Source organism: Chlorocebus sabaeus, chromosome 10, assembly GCF_047675955.1.
Source record: "Chlorocebus sabaeus isolate Y175 chromosome 10, mChlSab1.0.hap1, whole genome shotgun sequence".
Classification (NCBI taxonomy): domain Eukaryota; kingdom Metazoa; phylum Chordata; class Mammalia; order Primates; family Cercopithecidae; genus Chlorocebus; species Chlorocebus sabaeus.
This window is the reverse complement of record NC_132913.1, coordinates 61,366,984-61,389,346: the sequence shown is the minus strand read 5'-3', so window position 1 is coordinate 61,389,346 and position 22,363 is coordinate 61,366,984. Positions and strand designations below refer to the sequence as shown.

The window sequence follows — 22,363 nt, the reverse complement described above, 5'->3', positions numbered from 1 at the left end:
TAACTAAATTAATACACTCTTAAAGTAAACAGATCATTTTAATATTTTATGGAATGAAAAGATGCATCATTGTTCTTAATATTCAAATGTGTTTTCTATCACATTATAATGAATAATTATTAGTAATGTTGTAATAAATGTTCCAAAATGTACTTTGAAGCTTTTAGTTTACATATGATTGAATTGTCTTTAACATTTAAGAAACGGTGCCCTGGCGAGGCATGGTGGCTCACGCCCATCAACCCAGCACTTTGGGAGGCTGAGGTGGGTGGATCACCTGAGATCAGGAGTTTGAGACCAGCCTAGCCAACATGGTGAAACCCTGTCCCTACTAAAAATACAAAAATTAGCCGAGTGTGGTTGTAGGTGCCTGTAATCCCAGCTACTCGGGAGGCTGAGGCAGGAGAATCACTTGAACCTGGGAGGCAGAGGTTGCAGTGAGCAGAGATTGTACCACTGCACTCCAGCCTGAGTGACACAGTGAGACTCTATCTCAAAAAATATATACAATAGTGGTCTCATAAGATTATAACGTCAAATTTTTTCTCTACCTTTTCTATGTTTAGATAAACAAATATTTACCATTGTGTTACAGTTGCCTACAGTATTCAACACAATAACATGCCATACAGGTTTGTAAGAGCAATAGGCTATACTATATACCCCACAGCCTAAGGAATATTAGTAGGCTGTACAATCTAGGTTTGTGAAAGTATACTCCGCATTGTTTGCACAAGGAGAAAATTGCTGAAAGACACATTTCTCAGAACAGTATCCTCATCATTAAGCGCTGCATGACTGTAGTTTCTTTGGGAGCTGTATCAGGAGACACATCAGAGAGTAAGGAATTGAAACTAGTAAGAGAGGCCGGGCGCGGTGGCTCATGCCTGTAATCCCAGCACTTTGGGAGGCCGGGGCAGGCAGATCACGAGGTCAAGAGATTGAGACCATCCTGGCCAACGTAGTGAAACCCTGTCTGTACTGAAAATACAAAAATTAGCCAGGCGTGGTGGCAGGCACCTGTAGTCCCAGCTACTCAGGAGGCTGAGGCAGGAGAATTGCTTGAACTCTGGAGGCAGAGGTTGCAGTGAGCCGAGATCGCGCCTTTGCACTCTAGCCTGGTGACAGAGTGAGACTCTGTCTCAAATAAATAAATAAATAAAATATTTTTAAAAATAAAATAAAATGAAACTAGTAAGAGAAAGTAACCAACACAAAGTATGTAAATGAGCAGGTTACCCCTATGGGCAAGAGTAAGGAAGCTGGGGTAATTATCAACCAATTTATATCAGTTACTTGCTATGGGCTACTCCGAGGAGTGTTAACTCCTTGGTGCCTGATGTCTTTGTGGTTTGAGCATAGAATTGAGTCAGACTAACAGATGCTTACCTTAAGCCATCACCATGTACTAGACCTGTGATAGCAAAGGGAATTTTGGGCAGGGTAATCCTATAATTCTAGCACTTTGGGAGGCCAAGGCAGGTGGATCACCTGAGATCAGGAGTTTGAGACTAGCCTGGCCAACATGGTGAAACCCCATCTCGACTGAAAATACAAAAATTAGCCAGGTGTGGTGGTGCGTGCCTGTAATCTCACCTACTCGGGAGGCTGAGGCAGGAGAATCACTGGAACCTGGGAGGTGGAGGCAGCAGTGAGCCGAGATCATGCCACTGCACTCCAGGCTGGCCAACAGAGTGAGACTCAGTCTCAATTAAAAAAAAAAAAAGGAAAAGGAAAAGAAAAGGGACACCTATATGATTATGAGATCAACTAGCTACTGTAAGGAAGTTTCTTTTAGAAATATATTTCTTATTTTCTCTAGCAAATGGTCTAAAGGTACAAAAATGTGATAGACATAAAAGAGATAGCTACTTGAACTTTATGAGAAAGATAGGCAGGTCATTTTGTATTTTAGTTTAGGTATTGTATTTACCTATTCTTCTTCAATATTGTTGATTCTTCCTGTTCATTTAAATGTATCTTTATTTTCTGAGTAATCTTTCAAAAATTCAACATTCAAACCTCTTTTCCTATGAAGTTTCCAGTTTCTAGATTTGGATTTTTGTATTTTTATGTCAATAAGCATGAAAGACTTAGGTTAAATATACTCTAGCATGAAACATGAGCTGACTTTTTAATGTTAAAGCAGAGTCTTTCCTGAGAGCAAGGTAGATATATTCTGACATAAGATACACCTTTTTATTTTTTTTTTTTTGAGACTGAGTCTCACTCTGTCACCCAGGCTGGAGTTGAGTGGCACTATATCGGCTCACTGCAACCTCTGCCTCCCTGGTTGAAGTGATTCTTCTGCCTCAGGCTTCCAAGCAGCTGGGACTACAGGCGCATGCCACGACGCCCGGCTAATTTTTGTATTTTTAGTAGAGACGGGGTTTCACTGTATTGGCCAGGCTGGTCTCAAACTCCTGACCTCATGATCCACTCACCTTGGCCTCCCAAAGTGCTGAGATTACAGGCGTGAGCCACCGCGTGCAGCCAAGGTACACCGTTTATAGTGAGTCTTGCTGTCTGAGGTAAAACCCAGGCATTAAAGAAGGCAGGAGTGGGATAAGCATTTTCTGTTGGTATCAGCCAAATGTGTTCATTTCCTAGGGTGGCTGTAACAAGCACCATGAACTGGATGACTTTAAACAACTGTGTCTTCTTTCCCGGTTCTAGAGGATGAGAAGTCTGAAGTCAGGGTGTTGGCAGGGCCATGCTCCCTCTGAAGCCTCTCTGGGGGAGAAGTTCTAGCTTCTAGTAGCTTCAGGTGTTCCTTGCCTTGTGACAGCAGAACTCCAATCTCTGCCTTAGTCTTCATGGCCACCTTTCCTGTGTCTCTGTCCAAATTTCCCTTTTCTTATAAGAACACAAGTCATACTGGCTTAAAGGCCCACCTTCCTCTAAGTATGGCTTCATCTTAATTAATTCCCAAATAAGTTCACTTTCTGAGTATCAGGGATGGGATTCAATCTATGATACCAAGTCATCAAGATCAAGGTTAATTTTAAATCTATTTATGTGTATGTACATCTCATTTGGAAAAATGAAATTTGAAAAATGAAGTTAGGAGGCTTTAAGGAACAATTTATTTTGTATCAATTATTTGGAAATCATTATACTTAGAAAATATTCATAGAACTAATAGCTAATTAAAGAACTAAAGACCACTAGAAATTATAATTAATGAGTCTTTTTTTCTGAAAACATCTGAGTAAAAAATTAATGTCCTCAGTAATATGTAACTATTAGCAGATTTCTTATATTCTGAAGGCAGTTTTTAAAACTGGTATTAACATAGCTTTTGAAATATTTAAGGTATTTGTTTTTAACAAACATTGAAAGATTCAGAGTAGCATACAGGCATACTTCATTTTATTGACCTTCACTTTATTCGGTTCCACAGATGTTGTGGGTTTGGGGGGTTTTGTTGTTTTACAAATCAAAGGTTTGTGGCAATGCTGTGTTGAGCAACTCAATGCCATTTTTCCAACAGCAGGTGCTCCCTTTGTGTTTCTGTGTCACATTTTGATAATTCTTACAAGATTTCCAATCTTTTTGTTATTATAGTATTTGTTAAGGTGGTGTTTGACCGGTGATCTTTGATGTTCCTGGTATAACTGCTTTGGGGAGCCATGAACCATGCACATAGAAGACAGCAAACTTTGTCGATAAATGTTGGGTGTGCTCTGATTGCTCCACCTACTGGCCGTTTTCCATCTCTCTCCCTCTCCCAGGTTGTCTATGTTCCCTGAGACACAACATTGAAATTGGGCCAAATATTAATAATACCCCTACGATGGCTTCTAAGTGTTCAAGTGAAAGGAAGAGTCACATCTCTCACTTTAAATCAAAAGCTAGAAATGATTAAGCTTAGTGAGGAAGGCATGTTGACAGCTAAGATAGGCTGAAAGCCAGGTCTTTTGCACCAGATAACCAAGTTGTGAATGCAAAGGAAAAGTTCTTGAAGGAAATTAAAAGTGCTCCTCCAGAGAACACACGAATGAGAAGAAAGCAAAACAGCTGTATTGCTGATATGGAGAAAGGAATTTTTTTGTTTTATTTTGATTTGGGTTTTTTTTGACACAATGTCTCACTGTCTTGTCCAGGCTGGATCCAAACCCCTGGGCTTAAGTGATCCTCTTACCTCAGCCTCCCAAGTAGCTAGGATTATAGGTGTATACCACCATGCCCGGCTAATATGGAGAAAGTTTTAGTGTTCTTGATAGAAGCTTGAACTATCTGCAATATTCCCTTAAGCAAAGGACTAGTCCAGAGCAAGGTCCTTACTCTTTAATTCTAGAGTTAGAAAACAGAGAGGTGAGGAAGCTGCAGAAGAAAAGTTGGAAGCTTGCAGAGGTTGTTTCATGTGGTTTAAGAAAAGAAGCCATAGCCCTAACATAAAACTGCAAGGTGAAGCAGCAAGTGCTAATGTAGAAGCCGCCACAAGTTCTCCAGAAGGTCTAAGGTCACTGATGAAGACAATGGAAACAACAGATGCTCAATGTTGACAAAACAGCCTCGGAAGAAGAGGCCATCCAGGCTTTAATTGCTTGAGAAGAGAAGTCAATGCTTGGCTTCAAAGGATATGCTGACTCCCTTGTTAAGGGCTAATGTGGCTGGTGACTTTAAGTTGAAACCAATGCTCATTACCATTCTGAAAATCCTAGAGCCTTTGAGAGTTATGCTAAATCTATTCTGCCTGTCCTATAAAAGTGGAACAACAAAACCTGGATGACAGCACATCTATTTACAGCATGGTTTACTGAATATTTTAAGCCCACTGTTGAGACCTACTGCTCAGATAAAAACGATTCCTTTCATTGAGACCTACTGATCATTGACAAAGTACCTGATCATTCAAGAACTCTGATGGAGATGTGCTAGGAGGTTAATGTTGTTTTCTTGCCTGCTAAAGCAACATCCATTCTGCAGCCCATAGATCAAGGAGTAATTTTGATGTTCATATCTTATTATTTAAGAAAATACATTTCATAAGACTGTAGCTGTCATAGGTAGTGATTTATCTCATGGATCTGGGCAAAATAAATTGAAAACCTTTTGGAAAGGATTCACCATTCTAGATATCATTAAGAATATTCATGACTGGGCGTGGTGGCTCACACCTGTAATCCCAGCACTTTGAGAGGCCAAGGTGGGCAGATCACGGGGTCAGGAGTTCAAGACCAGCCTGGCCAACGTGGTGAAACCCTGTCTCTACTAGAAATACAAAAAAAAAAAAATTAGCCAGGCACGGTGGTGTGTGCCTATAATCCTAGCTACTCGAGAGTCTGAGGCAGGAGAATTGCTTGAACCTGGGATTCTGAGGTTACAGTGAGCCAAGATCATTCCAGCCTAGGCAACAGAGCAAGACTCGTCTCAGGGGAAAAAGAAAAGAAAATAAAAGAATATTCATGTTTCATGAGAGGTCAAAACATCAACATTAATAGGGGTTTGGGATGAGTTGATTCCAAACCCACATGGATGACTTTGAGAGGCTCAAGACTTCAGTGGAGGAAGTAACTGCAGATGTGGTGGAAATAGCAAGAGAACTGGATGTAGACGTGGAACCTGAAGACGTGATGGAACTGCTGTAATCTCATGATGAAATTTGAATGGATGAGAAGCTGCCTGTTATGGATGATCAAAGAAAGTGGTTTCTCGAGATGGAATCTGCTGCTGATGAAGATGCCGTGAACATTGTTGAAATGACAACAAAGGATTTAGAATATCACATACACTTAGTTGGTAAAGTAGTGGCAGGATTTGAGAGGATTGGCTTCGGTTTTGAGAGAAGTTGAAATGTGGGTAAAATGCTATGAAATAGCATTGCATGTCACGGGGAAATTTTTTGTGAAAGGAAGAGTTGATTGATATGGCAAACCTCATTGTTTTCATGTTTTAAGAAATTGTCACAGCCACCCAACTTTCAGCAACCACTACCCTGATTAGTCAGCAGCCATCAACATTAAGGCAAGTCCCTCCACCAGCAAAAAGATTACAACTCACTGAAAGCACAGATGATCATTAGCATTTTTTAGTAAAAGTATTTTTAAATTAAGGTTTGTATACTGTTTTTGTAGACATGCAATTGCACACTTAATAGACTACAATATAATGTAAACATAACCCTTATGCTTACTAGGAAACAAAAAAATTTGTGTAACTTGCTTTATAGTGATACTTCATTGCACTCACTTTTACTTGCTTTATGGTGATACTCACTTTATTGGAACTAAACCTGCAATATCTCTGAGGTGTGGTTGTACTGTAAAAATATATTCTTCCTCCTTTTATCTTCACATTTACCCCTTTCTTCTCTTTAGACTGTTGTGTGTCCTTTTAGGACACATGACTTAAAGAGATCATTTCTAAAAGAACATGATACTAGAGTAATTTTTGGTAAGGCTGAACTCTCAGTCCTCATAATCTCTAGTTAATTGAACCAAATTGTTTAACAGAAAAACTGTATTTATGACTCCTTCCTCTTTTGTACCATCTACATCTCATCCTGTTGATTTTATATCTTGAATATTCCCCATACCTCTTTCTTTCTTCTTGTTTTTATTACTTCTTCTTTGGTTTGAGCCTCACTTATACTTAATTTGTTTTTGCGGTTTAACTGATCTTTTTGCCTCTAACTGCTCTTGTTTTCCACAAATACAAAATGAAGATCTAATCATGTTATTCCCTTGATTGAAATACCTATTTCCTATGGGACAGTGTCAACATAAAGGCCATGGCTCACAAAGTTCTTTGTGACTTGGGTTTGCTGGCTTAACATTGCTTTTTTTCCAACTCTCCTGACAGTGAACTTAGGACTTTAAATGTACTGATTTTACATGAGGTCATTTACCAGAACTTTACCTGTTTGGTACTCTTCCATTCCCATTTCTTAGTCATTCTTCAAGACATAGCCTAAAGCATAAGTTCCCTGTTCCTTAAAAACAACTTTTTTATTGTGGTAAACTATACATAACATAAAATATACCATTAACCACTTTAAGTGTACAATTTCACTAGTATTAAGTACATTTATAATATTGTACAACCATTACCCCTATATATTTTCATAACTTTTTTGTCATTTTATACTGGAACTTTGTGCCTTTATTATTCTTACAGCTTTTCTGTGAGTTTAAAATTTTTTTCAAAATAAAAAGTAAAAACAAAACAATAATGATAACATGTTTTAATGTATAGAGTTCAGTTAAAATACATGACAATAATACAGAAAGGGTAGGAGAGGGTAGTGGAGTAAAAATGTTAAAATACTGCAATAAAAGACAAAGATTATATTTCAAAATAACCAGAAGAATGTTCTTACTACAAAGAAATGATAAATATATGAGGTGATGAATATGCTTAATACCCAGATTGATGATTACACAAAGTGTACATGTATCAAAACATCGCACTGTGCCCCATCAACATATGCAATTATTATGTGTCAGTTAAAAACAAAACTTCAAATACGTTTACTTTCTCTGGGGAAAGAAAAAAGAGGAGTTTGACAGTTTCTCTAAAAGTTAATTATAGACTTACCATATGAACTAGCAATTCTACTTCTGGGTATATACCCATCACAGTTACTCAAACAATATATGTGCATGTATGTTCATAGTGGCAATATTCATAATAGCCAAAAAGGAATGAAGTACTGATGCTACAATGTGCATGAGCCTCAAAAACATTATGCCATGTGAAAGAAGCCAGGCACAAAAGGTGACATCGTGAATGATTCCATATATATGCAGTGTTCAGAATAGGCAAATCCATAGAGACAGAACTGCATATTGGTGGTTGTCAGAGACTAGGGGGAGGAATAATGGATAGAAACTGCTTAATGAGTACCTTGCTTTATTTTGGAGTGATGGAAATGTTTTGGATCTAAATAGAGGTGGTCTGCATAACATTGTGAGTGTATGAAATGCCTTAGTACTAGATTGTGTTCAGATGGCTAATTTTATGTTTTATGTATTTTACTCCAATAAAGTTTTTAAAAATTAAAAAAGACAAAGAATGTCAGATTGGGTTTTAAAAGTCCACCTCTCTGCTGCCTACAAGAAACACATCTTAAATACAGATGCTCCTGGACTTACGTTGGGGTTACATCATAAGTTGAAAATATTGTATGTTGGCCTGGTGCAGTGGCTCACACCTGTAGTCCCAGCACTTTGGGAGGCTGAGGTGGGTGGATCGCTTGAGGCCAAGAAACCAACATGGCATAACCCTGTCTCTACTAAAAATACAAAAACCAGCTGGGCATGGTGGCACATCCCTGTAATCCCAGCTACTTGGAAGGCCAAGGCACGAGAATGGCTTGAACCCGAGAGGTGGAAATTGCAGTGAGTCAAAGTTGCACCACTGCACTCCAGCCTGGGTGAGAGAGTGAGTCTCTGTCTCAAAAAGAAAAGAAAATATTGTATGTCAAAACAAAAAGCACTAATACCCCAATATACCCATCATAAAACCCAGAAGTCATAAGCTAAACCATCATAGGTCCAAATTCTCCTTGACTTATAATGCGGTTATGTCCCAGTAAAGTAAAAAATCTTAAATTGAATGAACTATTGTAAGTTGAAGATGTGGAAAAGTTGAAAGCAAAGAGTGGAGAAATATATACTGTGCAAGCCCTAACAACAACAAAAAAGTCAGGATAGTATATGATATCAAAGTAGACTTTAAAGGAGTTAAAAGGGGCATTTCATAATGCCAAATGTTCAGTATACCAGGAGGCACAAAAACTTAAGTTTGTATATGCATAATAATATAACCTCAAAATACACACTGCAAAAAGTGGCAGGATTGGAAGACAAAACAAAAGAAAAACAAATCTATAGTAGTAAAAGAAAATCTTAATAGTTTTAGTAATTGATAGAATAAACAGAATTTTAGTAAAGAATATAGAAGATTTAAACAACTTAATGAAGGAAGTTGACCTAATTGACATATATAGGATACTGCACCCAACAACAGTAGAATGTACATTCTTTTCAAGTACAAATGGAACATTTTCCAAAATTGACCATTTCATTGGCTATAAAACAAACGAATTTCAAATTATTGAAATCATAAAGAATATATTATCCGAACACTATGGAATTAAACTTAGCAGTCAATAATGGGAAGATTACTAGAAATTGTCTAAATGTCTAGAAGTTAAGCAGTATAATTCTGAAAGATATCATGTTTCAAAGAAGAAATCACTATGGAAAGAAAATAGTTTAACTCTATGATAATGAAAATATGATATACCAAAATTTGTTGTTTTCTGATGTTTAAACTCAAGTTCTATAAATTTAGTCATAAATGTGTATGTCTCAAAATAAGGAAAGGTGAAATCAGTGATCTGAAAGTCGTCTTCTGAAGGAGTTAGAAAAAGAACAATAAAAGGAACCCAGAGAAATTAGATAAAAGGAAACAATTAAGATGAAAGTAAATATTAGTGAAATAGGAAAGAAGCATGTAATAAAAAGGATCAAAAAGGCCAAAAGTTGGTCATTTGAAAACAGTAGTAAAATATAAATTCTTAGCAAGACTAGTGAAGGGGGAAAGAGAAAAGGAAAAAACTAGCATTATGAATGAAAATATGTTACTGTAGATTCTGTAGACATCAATAGGCTGCTAAGAGGCTATTATAAGCAATTTATGGCAATGATTTTGAAAAATATATGAGATGGGCAAATTTAAAAGACTCCTTAAGAAAATGAGTGTAAAAAGAAATAAAAATGTAAATAGTTTTATATCTATTGAAGAAATTGAATTCATAATTTTAAACCTTACTATAAAGAAAAGTCTGACCCGGGTGACTTTACTATACATGTAAAGTCTCAATCACACTCTTCCATATAGTAGAAAAAGAGGAAAAACTTTATGAGGTCAGAATAGTCCTGATACTAAAATCTTACAATACAAGACAGAAAAATTATAGATGAGTCTTTTTCATGAACATAAAAGCACATTCCTCAGAGAAAGAAGATATCTGCAGTATCTAACAAAGAACTCCTACAAATAAATAAGAAAAAGACAGCCTGATAGAAAAATATGCAGAGACTTCAACAAGTACTTCACAAAAGAAATTCCTCATTAATCACCACAGAAATGCAAATTCAGACTATGGTGAGATACCATACTCTTGCCATAAATTAGTAAGACTGACAATACCAAGTGTTGGGAAGAATGTGAAGCAAATGAAATTGTCATACAGTGCTGATGGGAGTGTAAATTAGTACATCTGCTTTTGAAAATTTATTAGCAATATGTATGAAGTTTAGATAAATGCCTGGCCTACAACCAAGCAATTCCAGTCTTAGGTATATACTCAAGAGAAATACGTGCACAAATTTACCAAAATACATGTACAAGAATGTTTATAGCAGCTTTATTCCTAATAGCCTTAAAGTATAAACAGCCTAGATGTCCATTAACAGTAGAATGTATAAATTGTGCAATATTCCTACAGTGAAATATTATACCACAGAGAAAAACACAATACTGCTACATGGAATGACATGGATGAATTTCACAAATAATATTGAGCAGAAGAAGCCAGACACAAAGTAATATATATTGTGTGATTATTTCTATAAATTTCAATAACAGGCCAATTTGTGATGCAAAGAAGCCAGAAGAGTGATTATCTCTGAAGAGTAGTGGAACATTGTGACTGTACTACTACTAATCTTCTATATGTTGATCAGGGTGGTAATTACAGACATGTGTTCATTCTCTGATAGTTCATTTGGGCACTTGCATATGTTATACTGAGTGTATGTTATACTTCAGTATATTCCCTTCTCAAGTTTGACCTATAGGACCATTGATTATCTTCTGCCATATCAGTCGTGTCTCCAGATTGGACTTTTATTTTCCTCCTTTGATTTTGGTTTCATTAAAAATACTTGTACTTTTATCAGCTCTCTAGATATATCTCATCCATTTTTTTCTAACCTCACTGTTCTCTTTTTGTGACCTCGAGTGCATAGTTGGCTGTCATTGTTAAAGCTACCTGACCAGCATAAGTCAGTTCATCTGCTCCTATTGCATAGATGCTCTTATCTTTTTGCATTCTACTAAGTATGCCAAATAGTTCATTGAGGTTTTTTGTTTCTCAGTCATTTTTAATGATGTGTTTTTTCTATGACTCTACTTTCCATAAATTGTCAGTATTCCTTTTATTAAAATCAGATTTATTGGCTTCCTCACAGCCTCTGGACCCTTCCTCAAACATGGTAAAATCCATTCAAACTTATTTTCAGGAATCACAAGGACAGTTGCCTTTTTAGAGAATGGCCAGATCCTTTGCTGAGATCTATACCTCAGAAGTAAATTGGTGTCCATTTTGGTTGCCACTTTATTGTAGACAGGGGCCAGAAACATTATATTCAGGTGGTGGTCTTACTGTCTACTTCGGTAAATCATATAACTGAAAACCTACAGTTGGCAGCCTGTATTCTACCAGGGTTATTGCTAGAATTAACCTATTGTGTTAGTTCTTGGGGGGTCTCCTTCACCCCCAAAATTACTCAGCCAGAAAGTGGTAGAACCAGGACTTGAACTCAAATCTTGAGGAATATGGCTGAAATCCATGTTCTTAACCATATTCCATTTTTCTAAACCTGCTGTTCTCACTTAGCAGTGTATTTTGGACATTTTCCCATGCAGATATACATATAGATACATCTCATCTTAATGGATACAAAGTGTTCTGTTGTATCAGTTCCCAATAACTTAATTAGCAAATTTCCAATTAATGGCTTTTTAGATTTTATTTATTTGTTTGTTTGTTTGTTTCTGAGAGAACTTTTGCTCTTGTCCCCCAGGCTGGAATGCAATGGTGCAATCTCAGCTCACTGCAACCTCCCCCTCCCGAGTTCAAGTGATTCTCCTGCCTCAGCCTCCCGAGTAGCTGGGATTACAGGCGCCCATCACCATGCCTAGCTAATTTTTGTATTTTTTTTTTTTTAAGTAGAGACAGGATTTCGCTATGTTGGCCAGGCTGGTGTCGAACTCCTGACCTCAGGTGATCCAACTGCCTTGGCTTCCCAAAGTCCTAGGATTACGGGCATGAGCCACCATGCCCGGCCTAGATTTTCTTTAAAAAAAAGTTTTAAAAATGTTTATTTCTTTCATTATTTTTTTGGATACAGGGCCTCACTCTGTCACCCAGACTGGAGTGCATGGTGTGATCGTAGTTTGCTGCAGCCTCGTACTGGACTCAAGCAATCCCCCCTCAACCTCAGCCTCTTAAGTAGCTGGGACTACAGACACACACCACTACACTCAGTTAATTTTTAATTTTTTAATTTTATTTAGAGATGGGGTCTCACTATATTGCCCAAGACAGTCTCAAACTCCTAGCTTCAAGCCAGCCTCCTGCCTCAGCCTCCCAAAATGCTGGGGTTACAAGCATGAGCCACCATGCCTGGCTTTTTCAATTGTTTCTAATTTATATCTGTCTTCTTGTGCCAGTGCCATACTATTCTAATTACTATAGTTTTATGGTTTCTTTTAATATCTAGTACGACAAGTCCCATATTTTTCTCTCTAAACATTTTTTAACCTTAAGCAAGTAGTTCTTTTAGAATAATGATATATTTAATATATAATATTCTTCAACATCCCTATTTTGATTTTAACTGGAATTTGTTAGATAAACATTATAAAAGGTAGAATTTTTATCAGTTTAGTATTGGATAGGATAGAGAAATTTTCAGTGCAGGGTCTGGCTAAAGCAAGTTTTGGGTCAGTGTTTCAACCTCTGGTCTGGAAGTCCCTGGACCTAGAACATTTACTTAATTGGCTGTTGTTGGGGCATTTGAGTAGTGCCATCAGAGTCACTAACAGCCATGGTTCTTGGATTTTTGGATTATGGATCCCTTTTAAAAGCATGTGAAAGTTATGTGCCATCTTCCCTCAAAGGGACATAAACAGAACTTTATGTACAATTTCAGGGTGAAATCTATTTATGGATCATAGGTTAATAATTCCTGCTATGGGAACTGAAGATACCAAGATATAGAAGTCTCGTATTTTAGGAATATCTAATAAATGACTGGATTATTATGTAATTGTCTGCAAAGAAAAATTACTATTTTTGTGATACATGGATTAATGATCAGCTATTGTACCCCAATAATAAAAATAAGAATATTGAATTTCTCTGATAGCCTGAATGAGAATGAGGATTTTGAATAACAACCTTGGTGGATGTCTAGGCTAAACAAGGAACAGTTATAAAAGTAGTAAGGAAGACAAATATGCCAGGATATGGAACAGAACATGAACTTTCAAGTCACTTAGACCAGAATTTGAATCTCATCTCTGCCACTTACTAGCTCTGGGAATTTAGGCAAGTCACACATGATGCTCTGAGTCTAAATACATTACAGTTACTGTTAACAATAACAATAATAAAATATATCAAGAAAATAGAGCATTTCTAATTTTAAATGTGAAGCTCTGAGTAAGAAGAGTCAAAGCAAAATAGTGAGGTATTAAAGGTGAGTTTGGTGTTTTTTGCAGTTAAATGATAGTCGTTTAGCAAAAGCTAGTTCTTGCAGAATTAGAAGCCTGACTTGAGATTTCATGAAAAAAGCCAGTAGTTTTAGTAACTCAGAAATTTGAAGAAAAGGACTAGTGAACAAATTATACAGATGGAAAAGTATACATACACTTCAAAGGAGCACCCAACAGAACATATTGCCATTTTGTAGATCACTGGGATTTAATCTTTCATCGATCATGACAACAACAACAGTTCTGTGCCAAGAACTGTGCTAAACACTATATGCATTATCTCTTTTAATCTTCACAACAACCCCCAGGAGGTAGATCTCATCTTCTGCATTTTATCAATGAAGTAGGTCACAGACCTGGTAAGTGGCTAGGATTTATTCCCATGCTTAAGCATTATACTGTTACCTCTTGAATTAGTCCACTCATGTAACTGCAATCTAACAAAAAAGTTCAAATGACCAGGAATTTTTATGTATTTCTATAATGTACAGAATTTATTTTGAAAATGAGGGATTTGTTAAAGTTATCAAAACAGCCCAATTTAGTACCCCTACATCTGTATTTCTATATAATGATAGTAAAGAAATATGGAACCTAAGGCAACTTCTAAATGCATTGGGTATTCAATTTTTTTTTCCAGTTAACCAAGTTCAGTTAACTGGAACCTTTTATTCTTCTAATCATCGTTATTTATATATGTATTTATACATATGAACATAAGGAAATAAATTCAGTCAACCATTAAGCATTATATCCAAACAAGCTCAAATGTTTTCTTTCATCTGTTTAGAAGTCTTTCAGATAAGGAATATTACATCTTTTAATTTTTTGCTAAAATTAGAATTAATTTTTACTTTATGTAAGAAAAAGAGCACATTGAAACTATACCATATACTGATCATTTATATAAGATAATCTTATCTGAAAGGCAATCTGTTTTTTATTTGTCTGAAATAAAACTGACATCTCTTAATAAATCTAAGTTGTCTTTTCTTGGCTGTTAAATCTTTTGTGGGAATAATTAAGAGAGCACTGAGTACAAAATATTTTTATTTCAACTGTTCAAAAACTAGGTTATAATATATAAATTTCTCTAAAAATATTTGAATGTGGCTTTAAGGAATACTGTGCTGTTCAAGAACTTTGATTATAAGTGAATTCTATTTAATTAAAACTTGACTGCAAAAAATTTTTTGAGTGCTCCTAATTTGTAATATAATTTGTAATGTGAGAAAAAGCAAACTAATGCCAAAATGCTTTTGTGATAAGATTTCTGTATCTGAAGTACTGGTCTAGTTAATTTAAAATGAAAGAGAAATACGGAAATTCCTTCACTAGTGATCAGCACTTATTGAGGCTCTTAGGTTTTGTAAAAATGTTTAGAGTTACAGAAGTATTTTATACTTTTTATATGATTAAAATTTAATTTCTTCCCCTATTTTTTGTTTGGCTTTCTTTTGTCTGTTTTCTTTCTTTAATTGAAAAAACTAATGGAACCAAATATAAGATGGTACCACTGTTTTTTCTTTCTTTTGTATAATCTTGTTGCGTGTCTCTACATAAGCTGTTCTGGCCACTCATCATAGTAACCAGCTGGGCCATTTCACCTGCTGGAGCCATTAAAGAGGACTCTCTCCCCCTAGATTAATCCCCTCCGACATTAGTTTTTTGCACTGACAACTAGAGCAGGCATTCAGAATTTGCAGGTGGCCAGTGTGACGCACATAATTGCCTACAATTTTAGGCAATGAATAAAAATGGTCTACATTACTTGTCAAAGGTTGTATATGCAGTGCCAAGTGAGATCTATGGGAAGCCTTTTAGGGTTTAAAGAACAGTTAATAGCAAGGCTGCACAGGGCTTTTTTAATCATAATGCATTTGTAATATAGCACTTTGATCTTCTCCTTGTAGGAAATGGTGTTACATTAGCCACTTTTAAACATTTATGAGTGAAATTCAGTTATAGAAGAGTAAAAGTGATTATTCTTAAGCAGAACATGTTAGATTTCATTAAAAGTTTTCAGCTTGCCCCTTCCTTGTTAAAATCTGTGGGAAGTCCTTTGCCTGGAGGGTTTCAAATCAGGATCTAAGGATATAAGGCTTTTTCCTTATTTTTCCTGTTGGTAACAGCAAGATTTGGAAGGAAGGTATACTAAATATTGAGATAATTTATACAAATGGATATTTAAAGAAGAATAACTGATTATGGTAAAGTAAAGTACATCGATAAAAATCCAGGAAATTGATTACTAATAATTGTGTTACAATAAATTTTGAGAAATGCATATTTAAAACATATCCATAAATTATCTTTAATAACAACAACAACAAAAACCCAGATGACTCTCAAATGCACTTCTTCTGGAAGAGCAAAATTTGACCTTTCAGACCCGAGAGCCTTTTATTAACACCTGCCTGTAAGGAGAACCTTGCCACACGCAGCTTTTAGATTCAGAAGCACAAAACTGATGAGGAAAGGCTTGAAGGGTTCAGTTTGTGTCACTTGCTGTTTGCCGTTTCCATTTCACAGATGATTAATCTTTCTGTGAAGAAAGGCCAGAGAAACAAAGCACATTGGGCTCTTCCTGCAGTTACTCCTTCTGAATGCACACTAGCTTGCTAACTAAAAGGCCTTTAGATTTCCAGCAGAGAGAGATGTTCTGAAAGTGAATGCAGCTGGTTGGAGGTCACCAGTGCAGGGCTCTTGCCATTGTGTAATGGAGGCTTTGGCAGGTTTGGGGGGTGGGGGAGTTGGGGGTATCAGGGGTGCGGCTGCAGGAGAAGTGGTCAGGGAGAAGGTGTTGACAAAAAATTAATTTAAAATAAAAAGGGATTTGGTCAGTTGATTTAATATTTTGGAGGCTGGATCATCGATAATAGGCTCAATTTTGTCTTGTTTGTTTTTCTTCTTAAGGGAAAAATGTAATTTAGTCTTTCTTCAGAATATTCCCTCACTCCATTTTCTAATAGCATGTTTGTCTTCTATATGGCATCACTAGGTAATATTGAAATGGTATTAACTCTTGTATTTAGTCTTTGATGTGATTGAATTGACATTTTTCAGGCTGTTACAAATTTTTGCTAATATTATCCATTTTATACATTAAAAATTTAATGCCACAATGTTTTATTAGTATTTGGTTTTTAAGTGAGATATGGAAAATAATTATTTGTGTGACCTAGCCCCCTTTCATTAAAACAATCTATTTTTATTTTGAAAATTTAAAAACTTTTTATTTTAATATTTAGTATCTAAATGCTTATTCATATATATTTACTTTTTTCTCAATCATGTGTAGGATATAATGTGCAAAGTAAAATCCTGGGTTATAGATCAAAAGAAACCTGTTCGCTTCTATCATGATTGGAATGACAAAGAGGTAAGTTATAAATATCATGCCATCTCTTACTGCCTTTGCTTTGATTTGCTAGGGAACAAATTAGAGTTGTCATTATTTTACACTTACCATTATATCTAAACTTTTATTTCTGTCAGTGATTGCTTATTCCGGGGCTTGTTATTTTTTCTTTTCCCCCATTCATGATATTTCATAACCACTAATCTTTTGGAAACAAGAATTATAAAAATGAAAATGCCTACTTGTTTTAAAGAATGTTTACTTTCAAATTCTTCAGTGATTTACTCCATATTTACTAAACTTTTAAAAGGATTCTTTCTCCATCTCCCACTTTAGATTGAAGTGTTGAATAAACACTTATTTTTGACTTCAAAACCAATGGTCTACTTGGTTAATCTTTCTGAAAAAGACTACATTAGAAAGAAAAACAAATGGTAAGTTTTTCCTCACCATATATACCCAGATGCATCATCTCTGTACACACAAATACACACCCATGTATATGTACTTAACCGCAATGTTTAATTTTAATATTTTTGTCCTTATTATTAAAAAGTATTAAATGAATGAGAAGGCTTTGCTTGGTATTTACCTTCACAGATGAGTCTTCTAATTGATTTATAGTTAGAGAACTTAAGAAAACCGGAATTAAATTAAGCAATATTGAATTATATGTTTACTTATCAAATGTAAGTTTATTAGACGTTATTATTTATTTCCATTGCAAAATGGGAATAAATGTAGTCACAACAATAAAACTTCTTACATTAGGATTTCTAGCTGTGTTGATATTATCAGTGACTTTAAAATACCCACTTGGGGTTGTAGCTGGGCATGAATTTTAAAATCCAGATTGAATGCTTTAAAAAAAAAAAAAAAAAAAGGCTGTGTGTGGGGAAAGACCAGTACCTGTTTCAAATGCTTTAAAAGTACATCGAGGTAAAAACTGTTCATTCATGTATTGATTGTCATTTTTGGCATGTAACCAAAATGTACGAGATTTGTTGCTGTCACTAATAACTTCAGAAAATTATGTGTTCATGTACGTGTAGGCATGTCCACATTTGGCATACCACTCACTTTGACTTGCCTCACTGGACTCTAAGTATTTTATACTATTGAGTCATACAAGCAAATCAAAACTATCCAAAGCAAAATATCTGAATTCTCCTAAAATATATTGTCTGTTTCTCCCTGTACTTCATTAAGTACTTAGATGCACATGGTTTCAATTTTCCATTAAAAATTCTCATTTCCATATGATATCAAAGAGTGAGAAGGCTTTAAACTGAAAAATAAACATTCATAGACTGGAAGCCAAAACAATAATTAATGTCAGATGGTTAACTCCAATAAATCATTAGAATAAATTCTGTGAAATTACTGCAACTGAAAATGCCCTGTTAATATTACTATAAGACATTTTGTGTTCCTGATAGAAGCTGAATTTAGCCTCTTTATTGGTAATGTTCTAAAAAGCATAAATTGAACTTAAAGATTTCATTCAGGCTGGTCAGTGTCCTCCATCGGGTAATTAACTTTAAAATAATCAGTTCTGTTGCCTTTCAAATTCTTAGAAATGTGATGATTGTGTTAAAAATTGTTACCTTTAGGAATGAATTTTAAAATTTATTACTTGACCTCAGTTAATAAATCTTCTCATTGTGGTATGAATGGTAAGGTTTCCTGTGGCTCTGTGAAACAATACAGACATCAAAGTTTACATGAAAAGGGATGAGTCAGTTTCCTTGCCCAAAGGGGCTTCTCACACCTGTATTTGGATGATTACAGGTAGAACTCCCTGGCTCTAATTGTATAGTAAATACCATTTCCCAGACCCTAATGGTAGACAGACTGCTTAGGAGACGCCAGTCTGTGATTTAGCTGTCGCCAGACACCCCATGTTTTTTGTGAGACCAGTTGTGATGATGATATGGTTATAGCCAATTGAAAGTAAACTCTTGTCTAAATAGCAAATTTTAATTTATAATAATGTAGAGGTATGAATGATCCTATTTTATAAAACCAAATCTTAACAGGTTTTAGGTATAACTAATGATCTGGTTTGGGGTTGGTGTGCGTATGTTTTGGGGGGAGGGTTGGGAGGGATCCAGATCTTGTGGAAGTTAGTGTAATTGTAGCTGAAAGATCAAAGACTGGGTAACTGAGTGATGTTCCAGAAGAGAATTTACCACATAGCCATTTTCTGTACAGTTTCTGCCGCCTGCTGTTCCTATTTTCCCTCAAGCTAGCCATTGACTACCCCCTGTGCATCCCTGCTCGTAAAAAATGATTGAGGAAGTATTTGTCATGTATTTATGAGTGGGAAATATTGTGCGATAGGGAATGGCATCTACTGGAGCCAGAAAGATTGCCATTTTCCTTTCATTCAGCCACTCTGCTACAGCTTTAAATCCTCTGTTTATGCAACATAGCCTTTGTATTAAAGTGCAGAATAAATTTTTATTATGAAGGATATGAATACTAGGTTTTCATCATTTATAACACTGAAAGCAGATGTAAATAGTTAAAATCCATTTTAACTACTAAATCCTTTTAATTGTGTTAGCATCTTGTTTTTTGGTAATGTTTACATCTAAGCTCCATTTGCATTATTAGTTGCTTCTTTAGCAAAAGAAAAAGTTTTTGTTTCTTAAGATTAACATGTAATGTTACTATAGCAAATAAGCCTGATGCAGGAAATAGTAATAAATATTTTCATGGGTCTTTTAGATCTGGAAAACTATTTTAAACCATCAAGAAAGAGGTGAGGAGAAGTTTGTGACTTTGGCCACAAGAGGAAGACTAAAACTGTTGTTATTTTAGCAGGTCACCATTTCAGAAGTATTGAACACTTTAGTTACTGAAGTTCACCCTAAATGTAAATGGTAATGTGTTATTTTTCAACCCTAGAGAAGAAGGAGGCATTTTGAAAGATAGGTCTATTGTGTTATTGAGTAGCTGTATTGACCTTTTGTAAGATGCAAAAACTGGAATGGCTCCAAGCATCTACTCACTAGTTTTAACAGTGTTGAATTAGTCATTTCATTGATTTATGATTAAAGACCAAGCCCCTGAAGAGAAGCTGACATGGCAGCCGGGTTGGTTGCAGTTGTGTTATGAGCAAATGACAGTAATCAAGATATTGTAAGTGAATCCATAAACCATTTTTTATTATTACAAATTGCTGTTTCTTGAATGAATCAAACTATATAGAAGTTTTTGTTGTTTTTGGTGAGCACAAGCATTTTTTAACGCTCAAGGTTTTCATTTTCTAAACACGATCAGCTGTTACTTATAACTAATACTATACGCGGCATTAATTTTCATTTGAGATTGCTTACTGAGTCATGGTGTCAAGCAGGTACAGGACATTAGAACTGTCAAACTACTGCTTAATTAGGGGTTTAAATTTCAATCTTTGCACCCTTGCTGCTCTGTTAGTAGAGTATGCCATCCAATTATGAAATCAGTAGAACAAACTAATTTTAGGTATTTTTTTACACCTACCAGCTATCAATTATGTTTCATTTTTGTGATCCTACCTTTCTTGAAACTGTTAATAAAGGATAATTATATTTTATTATTTATTATACTACATATTTATGTTCAACTGGAAAATATAACTAAACTTTTAGATATGCAGACTTTGTGTGTGTGTGTGTTATACACACATTTTCATATGCCTTGGTGGGCTTGTAGTCATTTAGTATTACCTTTTGGGTAATATTATATGAGTCAATTAATCTGAGTGATGAAATTGATTCAAGATCAGTAGACAAATACTTGGAAAGTCTTTTAAGCTGTTTTATAATGAAGGGCAATGTGTCAAGTTCACTAAATGCATTTTAAGTAGAAAAACGTTTTATTATTAATTCTTATTATACTATGATTCAGTTCCTTCCCCTTTCCCATCTTTGTGTGTTCATTAGTTTTCTACATAATTTGTACACAACAACTAAAAATAGTTTGGGGATACTATACATTATGTGCTTGGTTTGGGGGGAATCATGGGATAAATATATTTTCTTGATTTCCTAAGCTGCCTATAAAAATTATAGCTACTATATCTCAGCAAGTATATATGTAGATGGAAGTGTGTATATTTTTGACACATAATTTTCTATTTCTGTATGTGTGCATATATATACACACATATATGCATATAAATATAAAAAACGATTTCTGTAGAACTATTGTAGGAGGTCATCAGTTTCTGACAAGATCAGTTAAGCTAGAAATACAACACAGACATTCTGCTTTGGAAAGATTACTTTGTATTATGATAAAGCTTATTATTAATAGTATTATTTATACTATGAATTAGGATTTCAAATAATTTTTGGTGAATGAATTTTGTGGAATTATTTCTTTCTCTGATCAGAATCTTTAGAGTTAAAAAGAATATGGTAAAGAAAAATGGTCTTTTTATTACAGGAGATGGAAAGCTGAAAGAAGTGGGGATGGGGAAAAACCTTTGCCCATTCAGGAATCTTTTTTTTTTCTTTTTTTGGTCAAATGTACTTTTGCATTTGAATATATTTTTACATGTAGTAATATTTGTGAATTCCTGTTTGGTTTTCATTAAATGGGTTTTGAATATTCTTTTGACAATTTCTTATTCTTATCAAGAGGTAACAATGCAGTAGTGCACTTCAGATTTCTTATGAAAGAGATAATTATATACGAAAGCATTTTTTTAATATGAACATAATGCTACTGACCGTATGCATATTAGGAATTTCCCTTGGCCTATTTGTATTTTTTGCAATACTATTTATAGCCAATGATTTCTATTTGCCAGATGGTTCACTGAATTTAAGAAAGTGATACATTTGGGAGTGCCCGTTGTAATCTTATTAGCACCATCTGCTGACTTACTGATTTGTGAGTGATGTAATTTATCAAATATGTCAGGACTTTCATCTTTTTCAAACTAGCTGAAGAATTTCACTCCACATAAATAGGAAAAGTTTTATAAAATTGTTTCTAGCTTCCACAGATGAAAAGGTTTATAAGTACTTTTTAAAAAATAAGTGTTCCTTAGGATTCTGTCATGTGAAATTAAAATATATATTCCCTATACATGTACATACATCAATGATCTAGGAAATGAAATATAAAGTTTGGTTTATAGCTATACAATGTTCTTCAAATTACAAATGATTCATCTGCACAAAGAATTTCTTTGCTTCCCTACCCTACTCACTTTGTTGAATAATTCAAAAGCAGTCCTCTTAAAAATCTGCACTAGAGATTAAGGATCTCTGAGTCATATTTTGTTACCAAGACTCTGAGTTGGGATGAGCTACACTCTTACAACTGGAGTTGATATGGTTTGGATTTGTGTCCCCGCCCGAATCTCATGTTGAATTATAATCCCCAATGTTGGCGGAGGGGCCTGGTAGGAGACTACTGGATTGCAGGGGTGGATTTCCTTCTTGCTGTTCTCATGATAATGAGTGAGTTCTCATGAGATCTGGT

The 22,363-nt window shown here is 35.2% G+C and overlaps 1 protein-coding gene across 2 annotated transcripts in view; it reads left to right on the top strand.

Moving 5' to 3' along the window:
* Window positions 1-22,363, top strand: part of OLA1 (Obg like ATPase 1) — a 175,213-nt gene that overhangs the window by 103,545 nt on the left and 49,305 nt on the right. For both annotated transcript variants that reach the window (XM_007965394.3, XM_007965393.3), the window contains 2 exons: window positions 16,820-16,900; window positions 17,216-17,313. In XM_007965394.3, coding sequence (XP_007963585.1) covers window positions 16,820-16,900; window positions 17,216-17,313 — 179 coding nt within the window. The remainder of the gene's footprint in view (window positions 1-16,819; window positions 16,901-17,215; window positions 17,314-22,363) is intronic.